This window comes from Rhinoraja longicauda, chromosome 13 (assembly GCF_053455715.1).
Source record: "Rhinoraja longicauda isolate Sanriku21f chromosome 13, sRhiLon1.1, whole genome shotgun sequence".
Lineage (NCBI taxonomy): Eukaryota > Metazoa > Chordata > Chondrichthyes > Rajiformes > Arhynchobatidae > Rhinoraja > Rhinoraja longicauda.
The window spans coordinates 18,405,277-18,419,693 of NC_135965.1; the positions used below are offsets into that span (position 1 = coordinate 18,405,277).

At 41.6% G+C, this 14,417-nt stretch overlaps 1 protein-coding gene and 1 long non-coding RNA gene across 4 annotated transcripts in view; one reads left to right on the plus strand and one right to left on the minus strand.

Annotated features, from left to right (window-relative positions):
• pfn2a (profilin 2a) overlaps nucleotides 1-4,087 on the minus strand; it is a 30,576-nt gene extending 26,489 nt beyond the window's left edge. The window contains exon 1 of the mRNA XM_078410456.1: nucleotides 3,560-4,087. Within this exon, the coding sequence (XP_078266582.1) occupies nucleotides 3,560-3,691 (132 nt within the window). The 5' untranslated portion in view covers nucleotides 3,692-4,087. The remainder of the gene's footprint in view (nucleotides 1-3,559) is intronic.
• The window catches only part of LOC144599496 (uncharacterized), a 35,682-nt gene continuing 24,382 nt past the window's right edge, over nucleotides 3,118-14,417 (plus strand). For 2 of the 3 annotated variants that reach the window (XR_013548012.1, XR_013548010.1), the window contains exons 1-2: nucleotides 3,118-3,223; nucleotides 5,177-5,372. This is a non-coding gene — a long non-coding RNA (uncharacterized LOC144599496). Of the gene's footprint in view, nucleotides 3,224-4,839; nucleotides 4,901-5,176; nucleotides 5,373-14,417 lie in introns of all 3 variants that reach the window. The other variant, XR_013548011.1, reaches the window with a different exon arrangement.

Here is a 14,417-nt window from a genome sequence, read left to right on the forward strand (position 1 = left end):
GAAGAAGGGGAGGGGGAAGGAAGAAGGGGAGGGGGAAGGAAGAAGGGGAGGGGGAAGGAAGAAGGGGAGGGGGAAGGAAGAAGGGGAGGGGGAAGGAAGAAGGGGAGGGGGAAGGAAGAAGGGGAGGGGAAGGAAGAAGGGGAGGGGGAAGGAAGAAGGGGAGGGGGAAGGAAGAAGGGGAGGGGGAAGGAAGAAGGGGAGGGGGAAGGAAGAAGGGGAGGGGGAAGGAAGAAGGGGAGGGGGAAGGAAGAAGGGGAGGGGAAGGAAGAAGGGGAGGGGAAGGAAGAAGGGGAGGGGAAGGAAGAAGGGGAGGGGAAGGAAGAAGGGGAGGGGAAGGAAGAAGGGGAGGGGAAGGAAGAAGGGGAGGGGAAGGAAGAAGGGGAGGGGAAGGAAGAACGGGAGGGGAAGGAAGAACGGGAGGGGGAAGGAGGGAGGGGGAATGGGATGGAAGAAGGGGGAGGGGGGATGGAAGAAGGGGGTGGAAGAGGGTGCTGCACCAATGCAGGAGAGGTTTGGGCTCAACAGGTCCACTTGGTCTAGTATTTTTAAAATGTTATGGTATCTGCCTCAACTACCTTCATATACCCATCATTCTCTGTGGAAAAGCTTTCCCATCTCAAACCTATGCCTGCCAATTCTTGATTCCCCAACCCAGAAAATGGCTGTTTGCATTTATCCTATCTAATCTCATCATGATCTCTGCTCCAATGAATATAATCATTGTCTGCACCTGGCAAGATCTTCATATCTCTGCAATGTTAACTATAGCCTAAAGTCCAGCCTTACCAACATCTTGCACTGAATAATAATGGTGGCATAATGGCTCAGCTGGTAGACCTGCTGCCTCACAGCGCTACAGACCCAGGTTCGATCATGATTTAGGATGCTGTCTGTTTGCACGTTCTCTGTGGGTTTCCTCTGGGTGCTCCCAAAGATGTGTGGATTTGTAGCTTAATTGGCCTCTATAAATTGCAAGGAGCAGATGAGAATGTGGTGGAGAATGTGGGATTGCATAGAACTGCTGTGAATGGGGGAGTCAATTGTCAGTGTGGACTTGGCAGATCAAAAGCCCGGTTTCCAGGCTGCATCTCTAAACAATTTTTTTTAAAGTTAATGGGCTTGTATTTGTAGTAGGACCAATTTTACAAATGTTGCATAGATTCTGTAAATCTGAAAAGTAAACTTCTGTTGAAAGACCAACCAACCCACCAGAAATCTTGTTTTTTCCTCCCCACAGATTCCAACTTACCTGAATTTCCTTTAGATCAATGAATAGACCAATCTATGAACAGACCTGTGTTGGTTCTTGGACCCTTTTTTCGACAGCACTTTAGAATCTTACTGCAACTGTGAAGTTTTTATTTTCAACGCAAGATAAACTTTAACTTACCAATCATGGGGCATTACACCAAACTATATTATCCTGAATACACAACTCTGTACGTATAACAAAAATATCCAAACAGCTGTGAATACTTGCTTCAAGGATCTGGGCACATGGAAGAACATTTGTAACAAACGCCCAATTGAGCAAACAATGAAGAGTTCAGAAATGTACCTGAAATTTAAACAAGGTACACTCAAACTGTTTCTCACCCAAGTATGACGTCTGAATGATACTTTCTAAAAGACAAAATTCTTAAGTACAATTACAGATGAGATATTAAATCTACTACTGCTGAAGTACACCAGAGACAAACAACATTATTGACTGAACTCAGGAAATCTCAGCATGAACGTTAGTACCGTAAGCACAAGATGCTTTATATTAAGTTTTAGGCATACCATATTTGGTGTGATTCAATAATCCCTATCCCTTCTATACCGTGGAATCAGTCATAACAATGTTGTCCATTCAAAACCATTTGAAATGTGGTTTTTCTGTAAATTTATACATACAACTTGTCATTTTAAAATTCAAGAGATTTTATAGCAAAGAAATAAACTTAAATTAAACTTGGGTCTCGTCTAGTTATCGATTTCATGACACCCAACTTTTTGGGGAAGAAAATTTGTTGCAGTTCCCCGATATGGAAGACAGCGCCCTCCCACCATAATTTAACCGAATTGCAGAGTCATGCCACATAGGCCTGAAGGGAAAGGAAAAAAAGAATCAACATTTTCAGACAAAAACCACAAGAGGAAGGAAATTAAAAGCTGCACTAAACTGTAGAGGCAACAACGGCACAAAGACCAATTCCTCGACAGTTTCATTACTCAGCAATTTATTACAGACCGTGATTTTGTACAGGCAAAGATTGGGAACAACAAAAAAACACCAAACTCAAATGAGTCCCAACTCCCCCTCCCTCAAATATATTCGCATAACTACAAAATCGAAGTATAACTTCTACATGTTCCAAGGAAAATCTGACTGACTCGTACAAAAAACGACTAGCCCCAAAAAGTGATGAATGTACACAAAACCTCTATTTAGTACAGGGCTTTGTATAATATAAAATAGCATGATCAGCCAATATAAATTTTCATTGCACGAGATACAAATGAGGATACATTTTCATCTTTGCTCAACCTTTCTATATGGTTAAAGATAGCAAAAAACCCTAAAAAATCGATTAAAATGAAAAAAGTTGGAAAAAAGGGGGCTGCCTACGCAAAGAAAACGCTGCATTTGAGCAGTGAGAATGAGTTTAACGTTGGAGATCTTGATTGAAGACGATGGGCTGGCCACACACAGCAAGTTCTCTGGAATTTTCCATCAGGACCGCTAATCTGCTTTGCACTGGGGGACATAAGACAATCCTCCTTCCAGCAGAAAATATAATGAATGATGCAACAACAAAAAATGTTGAAGGGGTGGGAAATTTTAGCCGGGTGTTTCGATACTGGGAAGAATAACATTAAAATGCAAGATAAACCTTCCCCCCCAAAAAAATAAAGCTGCAAGGAGACAATTGTTCCACCCGCCTTGGGAGATACTTGGCGCTTTACATTGGGGCGACGACGTGGGGTGGAGGTTTATTCTGCGGCTTATTCTGCAGCCCGGTTGAGGGACTGTGCGGAAAGAAGAGAGGGGGGGTGGGCAGAGGCACCCCGGGGTGCGGGGCTGGAGCCCTTGGGTGGTGGTGGGGGGGTTAAGGAAGGTAAGGAGGGGGGGGAGCCGGCGCCATCTTGCAGCCGCTCGCCTCTATCGGCGTGATGGCGGCGGGCGCCGGGGGCCGGCGTCGACCGCTAACTTCGCCTCCGTTACAAAAGCAAAAAGGTACTAAAGTAATTCGAAAAAAAAATCCAATCAACAACCTTTGTCTAGAAAAAAAACAAAACCGTCCCCATCATATTTAATCCACCTGTGTGGGGAAAATCGACTCTAAAAATAACCGTTTCTCCTTAAAATAAATCTCTGCAAGGATTTTTTTTTAAAAACACATAAACCGCAAGCGATAATTACAGATGTTTTTTTAAATAAGGAAGATATCCAGCGGTGATTTTTCTTATTTCCTCGTGATTTTTCTGTTAAGGCCTGTGGGGATTTTTTTTCTCCCCCCTCCCTCCCTCCTTCCCTCCATTCTTTTTCATCCCCTCACAAATTTCTTCTTACCGTGACCACCGAGAAGGTGCCTCCGGGCGACGCTGCCCACACGTACTTGGCGTCGGTGTAGCCGACCACGGCGGAATCCTGGCAGTGTCCGTCGGCCATCAGGTTGTCGACATAACTGTTCCAGCCAGCCATGATCGCCGCTGTGCTGTCGCCGCGCTCCTCTCTCACACTCACTCACTCCCTCCCTCTCACACACACACAACACAGGCTCTCGGCTGCCTGGGTAATAACGGGCAGAGCAGAGCAGAGCCTCCCACAGCTGGCGGCTGATGCTGGTGTGGGGAGGTGTGTGTGTAAGAGGGAAGGAGGGGGGGGGTGCAAATAATAGATATATATATATATATCTATATAAAGCGGCTGGAGGAGGGAGCCGAAAGAAACTTGAGAGCTCTGTTTTTAATGTGTGGGGGGAGGGGGGTTGGGGCAATATATAGATATATTTTATCGAGATATATATATATATATATTTAAGCGCCCTCTCCGCCTGCCGCCCCTGTCGCTCGGTCTGTCTGTCTGCGTGGGACGAGGGTGGGCTCGGTTTGCCGGTTAAAATGAGACAGGAAGGCGAGGGGGGGAGGGGCGCGAAGCGCGTGGCCGGCGAGTCCTGAGAGCGGCAGCGCGTGGCCGGTGGTTCCCCGAGGATTGAGGGAGACGTGGAGCGCGTGGCCGGTGACTTCCCGTGGGGGAGCGCGCAGTTTGGATTAGAAGAGTGGGCAGCAGACGCAGGTGGAAGATGCGGGAGCCCGTCGGGACAGGGGAGAGCAACAACTTTCACTGATGTGGCGTGGCGCCTGTCGAAGAAAATGCATGCACCGTAATGCGCAGTGTAGAAAATGACACCGTTATTTAAATACAATAAACTTCAATGTAATCAGTTCTTTAATCTATGTATTTATATCTTCCTTGTTAGTTTGTTATTATCCAATATCATTGAACAACACTTACATTATAAGTGCATGCATAAAAAAATCTATTCAGTAATTTGTCTTATCCAAATTGTTGCACGTTCTTGCTGAACGTTTGATTAAAGAATACAGATATGACAACAGAATGTATTCCCTTTCTCTTGAGGGCATTTATCATAATGAAACAATTAAGGATTGACCTAAAAATAATTCAAGCAATTTCTTATTTTACCACATCTGCTAATGTGTATCATGTGTAAATCGTTATTTACAATCGTGATAGGTGGCATAATAAAAGTCATTATAAAATAAAAACTTTAATATACGTGAGTTCCTTTGTTACAATTTACTATCACAATACATCCCTGATATTAGAACAAGAAACAAGGATTAATTGTACAGTACATAGTGGTACTATCTACAGGAAACAAAACGTGTATGTATCTTAATTATTTCTATCTTCATGTTCTGAATTAACTGTCAATTGTGATACATAAAGAAACATTGGTTTTAACATTTCAACTTTTTGGGGAGTAAATATCTGAAGGAGAGAATAATAGATTGTTGCTTATTAACAAATTTTAACCATATTAATAAATATTTTATTGGTTGTTTAGTGATTTATTAATGATAATGATTTATTGTTGGTCAATCACTTGTGTTATCCACATTTTAATAAAGTAATTTGGATTTTTTTTCCATACATTTTCAGAGAATGGGGATCAACCACAAAGCCCATCTCTAATTGCCCTTTGGAAGGTGGCCGTGAGTCGCTTTCTTGAGCCACTAAAGTAATGTGAGTGAAGGAATTTGTGCAATGCTGTTGTGTCGGAAATTCCTGAAGCAATGAAGGATGGGTGATACTTCCAAATCAGGATGGTGTATGCAACATGAAGAGCAACCTGCAGGTAGTGATGTTCCCATGCACCTGCTGCATCACTATTCTTGATGTTAGAGGTTGCAGGTTTGGGAGAGTAGCCTAAGCAAGTAACTGCAATCCATTTTGTAGATTGTACAAATATCCGCTGGTTTGCACCAGTGATGGAGAGACTGAGTGTTTTGGATGGTTGATGTGGTACCAATAAAGCGAGTGCTTTGTCCTGTATGGTATCGAACTTCTTGAAAGTTGTTGGGAGTTGTACTCACTCAGGCGAGTTTTCAGGAAGTGAGTCACCCACCACAAGCACATAACCCTCTAGCCTGCTCATATATCATAGTTTTTATACAGCTGGTTGAGCATAGTTTCCAGTCAATCATGAACCCCAGGATTTTGGTGAGTGGGCTATTGGTGACTAGGTTTGACTTTATAAGTGGACGGCTTGATTGTAATCATGTACAGTCTTTCCATTGACTGGATAGCACACAACAAAAAAGCTTTTCACTGTACCCTGTTACATGTGACAATAAACTAAACTAAACATCTTTTTGCTGATGTTTCAGAGTAGACGGATTGGCCATTAGCCAGGTAGTCACCCTGTTTTTTATGAACAAAACACAGCTAGGCAATGTCCATTCTGTCTGAATACTGAAGAAAGCTTTGCAATTTTAAGTTCAAATGGAAATTTCAATAATGCAGGAACTATTGAGTGATATCCTTATGTCATTACTTGAACTATGAAAAAAATTCTGGATAATTTTGAGTTGTTTTACTGATGAGCTTTTCAGCTCAAGATGTATCACTTTTATATGACACCCTGGAAATAAATAAATCATCAGGGAATACATTTTAACCAAACAAATACAATTGAAACTGGTCAGTGGAAATTATGTATTACAATATATTAACGTAACACAAGGAGCAGTTACGAATATATCTATAATTAGACTCAGAGAGTCATACAGCTTGCACTCTTTGGCCCAAATTGCCCATGCCAACTAAGATGCCCCATCCACATTAGTCCCACCTGCCCATATTTGACCCATGTCCCCCTCTCAACCATTCCTATCCATGTACCTGTCCAAATGTGTTTTAAATGTTGCTGAATATGAATTACTGAATATGAAATGTATTTCTAGGCTTACACATTTTGTAAATGTAAACATTTGGAAAATCTTCTTTAAAGATGTCCAGTGTATATAATCTTATACCAGTTTTGCTGTGTACTACATGTACCTTTCAACAAATATATAATCAATATTTAAAGCTTACTGTGTATTAAGAACAATTAATTTTCTTGGCCCATTGGTCTTATAATATTTGCCATTTAGATTCTCACCATCAAGTGTAATTGTGGTCACAGGGAGAATGATAACAAACTGCACAACTATCAATAACTAACTAGTTTAATAGTGGAATGAATCCTACACATATTAATATCAAAGATCTCTGTTTTATTTTTACTGTTATTTGTTAACGATGTCCTGGACTTTTAACTTAATTGTCCGTTCAGGCTGCCTGTTAAATGTGAAATGTAGTTATTAAAGAAGACGGAATCATTTCCACGCCCCCAACGATAGATAGATTGAAGGCTAAATTCTCTAGGGATGCGCCTTTATATATTTTTTTGAATGAACGGGACGAGGAATTGGTGCCACAACCAAATGAACTCGTCGCTAATATTTCTTTGAGCGTGGTCTAAAAGGCTGGGGCACGTTAATTACGCTGCACCTGCACAGATGGAGAGAAACGTGATTTCCAAGAGGAAGGGGCTGAGGAAGAGGGACTCGCTGCAGAGGCGGAAGAATTTCTTTTTGTTTCCCCTTTTGGTGGTGAATGACGTCAGTGTGCTGAGTCACGCGGGCGCGCTCCCGCGGCCCGAGCAATGGTAAGTGGCCAACGTGCAAAAAGCAAGGTGGAGGGGGAAGGGTATCACCAATTAGTTTTCCAAATGCTTCAAGTTAAATATGCATTCCATATTATTGCACTCAATTTAAGAAGAAATCACGTTGATTGCATGGTTTACAAAGGATTGTATGCTTTGTGTTATAAACATTTTTTTTTGCAATAGCTAAGGGCATCTGATCCCCACCAAAGAATGGTCCGCAATATTTCGTTTCAGATGCTTTTACAACGCCCATTTACTGTCGCATAACTACACATCGACACGCACAAATACGAACATAATTCCCTTCTAACACTTTTTGCTAGGGGACTCGAATCATCACACAGTCCACGTGCGCGAAACAAAGGCATTGGATTATCCCGTTGGAATTTCACCAGCTGATTGCAAAAGAAAAGCTTCTGCACTTCGGGTGCGGCATTGTGCAACATTCTTTCGATTGGCAGACTTTATTCCCCTTTTTTTCCTCCTGATCTAGGATAACGATAAATAATGCATTAAATAAGACGAGAGACATGGCTCGTCTGATCTCCCATCCCCCCATCCATACGATCCAGAACCGATTGCAGTTCTCAGGCGAAGCCTTTCGGCAACCAATATGTATTCGAAGATGTAATGGAAGCGGTGCAACCACGACAAAGAACCCTTCTGTACCGATGTTTGGAAATATTTTTTAAAGTTTGTCGGAAGTTATTTTAACTCTGACTTTTTCGTAAAATTTTCGAGCAACTGTTTACAATATCTTGCCTTATTTTGAAAATGCAGTATAATAAGACTTAATCTTATTTTTTAAATGGGGGAAGGGATTTAAATACAGAAATAATCACTCCACCCAAAAAAATCCGTTACTATTATACGACGCCTTGTTAGGTCACAAGAAAGGCCTCACGATATTTCAGTTAATTTTTGAGAACTATAACTTGTATCCATAATTGTGTATGACACAGTAGTTTTTTAAGTTTAAAAAGTAACTTTAAACCCATTCCTTTTACTTGGTAATTAATTTTCTATACACATACAATGGACCCCAACTGTACTTTATCCAAATACTAAAAAATTCCTACACATGAAAATAATTATGGTGCTCAATCCTGAAAAATCTAGTGTTTCAGAAAATGCCGCAGTATAATAAAACATGATTTCCATGATTATCTGTAAATCTAAAAGTTTTAATAATGCTTCAGCACCAGGACACAATTAGTTTATTCTCTTCTATTGCAAACAATGGAGGCTGTAGAGAAGGCAAAACATTTCATTTCTGATTTATTTCACAAAATGCTGGAGTAACTCAGCAGGTCAGGCAGGAATGGGTGACGTTTCAGGTCGAGACCCTTCAGACTGATGTCAGGGGGGCGGGACAAAGGAAGGATATAGGTGGAGACAGGAAGATAGAGGGAGAACGGAAGGGGGAGGGGAAGAGAGGGACAGAGGAACTATCTAACGTTGGAGAAGTCAATGTTCATACCGCTGGGCTGCAAGCTGCCCAAGCTTTCATTTCTGATTGGTCATTATGAATTTTTTCATGTAAAGGACAGTTTTCATTATTACCATGTGCGAGGAAGAAGTTGCAGACATCAAATGTTTAACTAACCCTTACAAGAAAAATAATCTGCAATAGATAAATTGGCATTTTGTTTACCAAATTATTTTTTGTGCAGTGACCCATTGTTTTTTACAACAGTGACTATATAGAGAGATAAAAGGAACTGCAGATTCTGGGGGGTTTACCAAAAATATACAAAGTGCTAAATTAACTTAGCTTGTTAGGCATCATTTAAAGAGAACATGGATAGCTGACATTTCGGGTCAGGACCCTTCTAGTTCTGACCTAAAACGTCAGCTATCCATGTTCCGCAGAGATGGTAACTGACTTGCTGAGTTACACCAGCATATAGCGACTATATAGGATCAGAGTTATACAGCATAGAAACAGGTAATTTGGCCAATTCTGACTCTATTGGCCATCTGTACTAATCCCATTTGCCTGCATTAGGATCGTATCCAATGCCTTCCCTACTGAAGAGCTTGTCTAAATGCCTCATAAACATATAAACAAATAACTGCAGATGCTGGTTTACAAAAGAAGACATAGAGAGCGGGAGCAGCACAGTAGACCAGGCAGCATGCCAAGAGAACATGGATAGATGACGTTTCGGGTCAGAAACTTTCTTCAGATTGAAGAAGAGTCCCAACCCAAAACATTGCCTATCCATGTTCTCCTGATATGCTGCTGACCAGCTGAGCTTCTCCAGCACTCTGTGTCTGCCTCATAAACATAGTGCTTATGTCTGTTTCTACCACCGCCCCTGGAAGCACATTCCAGATATCAACCATTCTGTAGACTTTACAGATACAGTGTGAAAACAGGCTCTTGGGTCCACCAAGTCTGCGCCGACCAATGATCACCCCATATGCACTAGCACTATCCTACATACGAGGAACAATTTACAGAAGCCAATTAACCTACATCCTGTACGTCTTTGAAGTGTGGGAGGAAACCGAGGCACCCAGAGAAAACCCATGCCGTCATAGGCAGAACGTACAAACTCTTTATAGACAACACCCTTGGTCAGGATTGAACCTGGGTCTCTGCCGCTGTAAGGCAGCAACTCTACCTCTGCACCATTGTGCCTACACTGTGTGTGTGTGTGTGTGTGTGTATATTTGTAGAATTCCCTCAAGTTCCCTTTAAACCTTCCCCTACCTGAAACCTTGGCCCTCTTGTTTTTGATAACCCTATCATGGGAACCATTTCCAACTACCCTATCCATGCATCTCATAACAGCTGTCATACCTTGGCAGATAAGTGTCATTGTGGGGCCCGCTGCAAATTGGAGGAACAGCACCTCATATTTTGCTTGGACAGCTTACAGCCCAGCAGTATGAACATTGACTTCTCTAACTTTAGATAGTTCCTCTGTCCCTCTCTTCCCCTCCCCCTTCCCAGTTCTCCCACTGTCTTCCTGTCTCCACCTATATTCTTTCTTTGTCCAGCCCCCCCGACATCAGTCTGAAGAAGGGTCTCGACCCGAAACGTCACCCATTCCTTCTCTCCAGAGATGCTGCCTGACCCATTGAGTTACTCCAGCATTTTGTGATAACATCTGTCAGGTCATCAATCGGCCTGCTTTGTTTTGCTTAGAGGGGTAGATGCAATGAATATGGATGGAGTTCCAATCAAGTTGGCTGCTTTGTCCAGGATCAGGCTGAACCTCTTGATTGTTGTGGACATTCTGATGAAGGGTTTTCAACCTGCTGTTGCTTTACTTTTTCTGCGTTTATTTCAGATAATCCACAGCTTCTTTTGGTTTTCAGTGTTCCATGACATTCCCGATGTGTGCGTTGTAAATGGTTGGGGACATAGAGACTGAAGATGCTGGGATCATGAGCAAAATAAAAAGTGCTGAAGGAATGCAGTTGGTTAGGCACTAGACACGGACAAATGAAATTTCAGGTCAGGACTTTACTTCAGATTGATGTGATTGGATGTCAGCCAGTGGTTTACTGCAGGGGTTCCTCAGAATGGTGTCCAAGACACAACCATGTCCCACTGATTCATCAATGATCTTCCTTCCATCGTCTCACAAAGATGGATATTCATTGATAATAGCAGAATGTTCAATTTCACACAACTCTTTAAGAATGAAGCAGTTATAACATACAACATGACCTTATGTAAATTTATTAAATCATGAGGGTCCAGTGACTTCTCAGCGTTGGTGAATTTTGGTCAAGTACAGAAAACATTTCCAATCTCTTTTAATGTCACCTCAGGTCTCACGGAGTGACCATGTAATGGGCGGTATCCATTTAAAGTGCACTTGAAATCACAGTCAGTGGTGTGTTTACACTTAAACAATTGGTCACATTTGAGAGAGAGCATTAGTTGAAGAGTTTGTCGTCAAAATACGATGCAGTCTCTTTAATGAGCATCAACAGGCATTTCAAGTTGTCACCAGTGGTTTAGTAAGCCTCTGGGTAAGTATTTCATATGAAGTCTTCAACTCCTTTGCCAGATGCTAATTAGAGGCTAAACCAATGTTGCCACTTAAGGTGCCACATTGGTTACATCTTTGCTTCAAGCATGTGTGACAATGCAACACTCAATCTCTCTTGTTGACAATTCAACAATTGTTTCTACAACACTGCCTGGGAATAATAATCCAAATAACTTGCATAAATAATCATTGGCTTCTCCTTTCTGAATAACTCCTTTCTTAATATCTTACAAAAGAGCATCAGGGCTTCCCTCCCACCACCATAAGAGAAAGGTTATGCTCTGAGATTGAGATTTAAATCAACCTGATCAGCATAAATATTTGATTATTGGAGACACGTGGTTTCTTTGACAAAAGCAATTAATGAAGAATACTCTTTTTAAGCAATTGCAATATCATTGATCAACAGTTTATCACATGCTGCATTTAGATATTATTAACAAGTTCTAAGAGGTATCATTCAGAAAATGGATCAATAGTTGCATTGGGTATGCTGCCAGGAGCTATCCTTTGACTTTTGGTGTCTTTGCTTTGAATCAACAAACGGAACTAATAAAAGCATCAGGAAACTCCTCATATTAAAGTCTTGGAGGTTGAGTATCTGTACATCTGTAGAACCTGTATCTATCTGTACATCTATGGAACCATTCCTGGCTGACATAAGATTGAATTTTACTAAATTCCCAATTTTACAAGATAAACAGCACATAAGATGCTCTTGGTCTTAATTTTTCATGACCCACTACTACAGAAAATCAAAGTACAATTGTTTTATATTCAGGTGGCTGGCCCAGGTGTTAGCAGAGGTTGGCGTTTGGTTACAGTCGTAAGTTCATTGACAAAGGGCATTGATTGAGCTGATGAATTGCATGATTTGCCAACTGGTGGCATCAATGTGGTTCTGCTTACTGAACTCTTCCACTCAGAAACAGTGCACTGTATGTTTATTATTTCATCGTTGGGCATTGTATCCTGAAGGGAAATACTTGGACTGGTAATATTCCTCTTGTGGTCTGCTCTGCCCTGATGGATGAATGAATAACATCACTTTGTCATGTTCTGAAACAAGATACAGCCTTTGATGTGAAAGCATTTTAATCTAATCCTTTGAATCTTTTCAATTCATTCAATACTGTCAACTGGAAAGACATCATTTAAATGTATTTCTAAGTCATAAATACAATTAAATATTATTTTAGTATTGCTTTAAAATACGTCCAAATTAGTTTTATGAATTTAAATGGCACTACCTCCATTATCACACATAGTGGTGTCAGTGATAACAAGAACAACATGTTGGCAATTTGTGCAGTCGTGGAGAAATCAGGGAAAGGACATTTCATCCATTGCAGTGATGGTGTCAGGAACTATTCATAGTTGCAAAAAGGGGAGTGTTTGCAAGATCACTAAAATTAACTGCTTTTTATATATTAGCTTTCCTTATTTCAGTCCTTTTGGCAGCTTCAAATTCAGTCGTCTTGACCCCAAGGTCCAGATTTTCCTCCATAAAACCTCAGCATTTTTCTTATTATGCTCCTTAAAACCTTTGACCAAGCTGCCCTAATAAGTGTTTCATTACCAAATTTTGTTTGCTAATTATTCCTGTGAAGTACTTTCAGTCATTTGAGTACATTATCAACAGTGTATAAATGCAAGACAAGCAGAGTCACTCCAGCATGTTGTGGGGTTTTTTTGTAAACCAGCATCTGCAGTTCCTTGTGTCGCCAGTTTATAAATGCAAGTTATTTTGTTTGTAACCATTTTATTTTCCAAGAGAGCAAAGAAATCATTGGCCTACTGAGTCCCCATCCAGAAACACACTGCATTGTTCATTCTGTCAATGTCTCGTGCAAGTGATCTTTCTTGGATTGCATACAGGTCTGGGATCTGAGTAAATCACTGCAATCTATTGATGGTTTGGCCAATCATAGAATATGTCCTTGATCGCTTCAAGCTTGCATTCCTTAGGGGGACCTGTTGGGAAATTATTTAGTGTGGGTAAGAGTAGGAAAACACTTTTCTGCATGAAATGTTGTAAAAGTGGCACCATTTACTTTAGAAACAATCATGTTACTAAGCCCACTAATGAAGTGATTTAATTTATATCGGCATGGGAGTTTCTCAACGACAAAATCATCATATGCTGATCGCTGAGGACAATAAACATCTTAGATAACAATAAGCAATGTTGAAACACTTAACATACCAGGCAACATCTGGCCAATGACATTTCATCAGAAAGACACTATTGCCTAGTCTCAATTTCTCGGTTCTTCACTAGACCTGCTCCATTCTAGAACATCTGAGGCCACATGCAACCTGGAGATGTCCTCTTTCTTTAGTGAACGTGGTTTCCCCTCTTCTGCCATTGATGGATCGCTCACCCATGTCTTCCCTTTGTCCCACAGTTCTGCTCTCGCTCCCTATCCCTCCCCAGTCAAGGATAGAGATCACCTGATCATTGCCTTTCACCACACTAGCCTCCGCATTCAACATATCATTCTCCGATATTTCCGCCACCTCCGACGTGATCCCATCACCCATCATCTTTCCATCCCCAGTCCTTTCCATCTTCTGCAGAGATTGCTCCCTCTGCAACTCCTTGGTTCACTCATCCCTTCCCACCTAAACCTCTCCCTCCCCGGGTACTTTTGCTTGTAACCGCAGGAGATGGAACATTCTTCCCTATGCCTCCTCTCTTGCATCTATCCAGGGACCCAGCAGTCCTTCCATTTTAGACAGAGGTTCACTAGCACCTTCTCTAACCTCATCTGGTGATCCTGGAGAAACAGCACTTCATATTCTGCATGACTAGCTTACAACCCAAAGGTATGAACATTCCTTTATCCAATTTTAACTAATTAACTTACCAGCCCACCACCTTCTTTCTTTTATTTCCCACTTTCTTCCCTGTATGCCACCTGGACTCGCACCCATTTCTCCACTCCCCCTCCCCTTCCACCTACCTTCCCTCCTCTGGCTTCACAATTTGTACTCTTCTGTCCTTATCTCAAACCTTTTGTCTTTTCATCTGTGGCGTTTGTCCACCTATTTGCCTATCAAACCCCCCTCACCTCTATCCACCTATTCCTCGAAGGGCTTTGGCCTGCCCCTGCGCTTTGTCAGCTTTCTGCCCCACCATCACAATCAGGCTGAAGATGGGTCCAGAGCCATG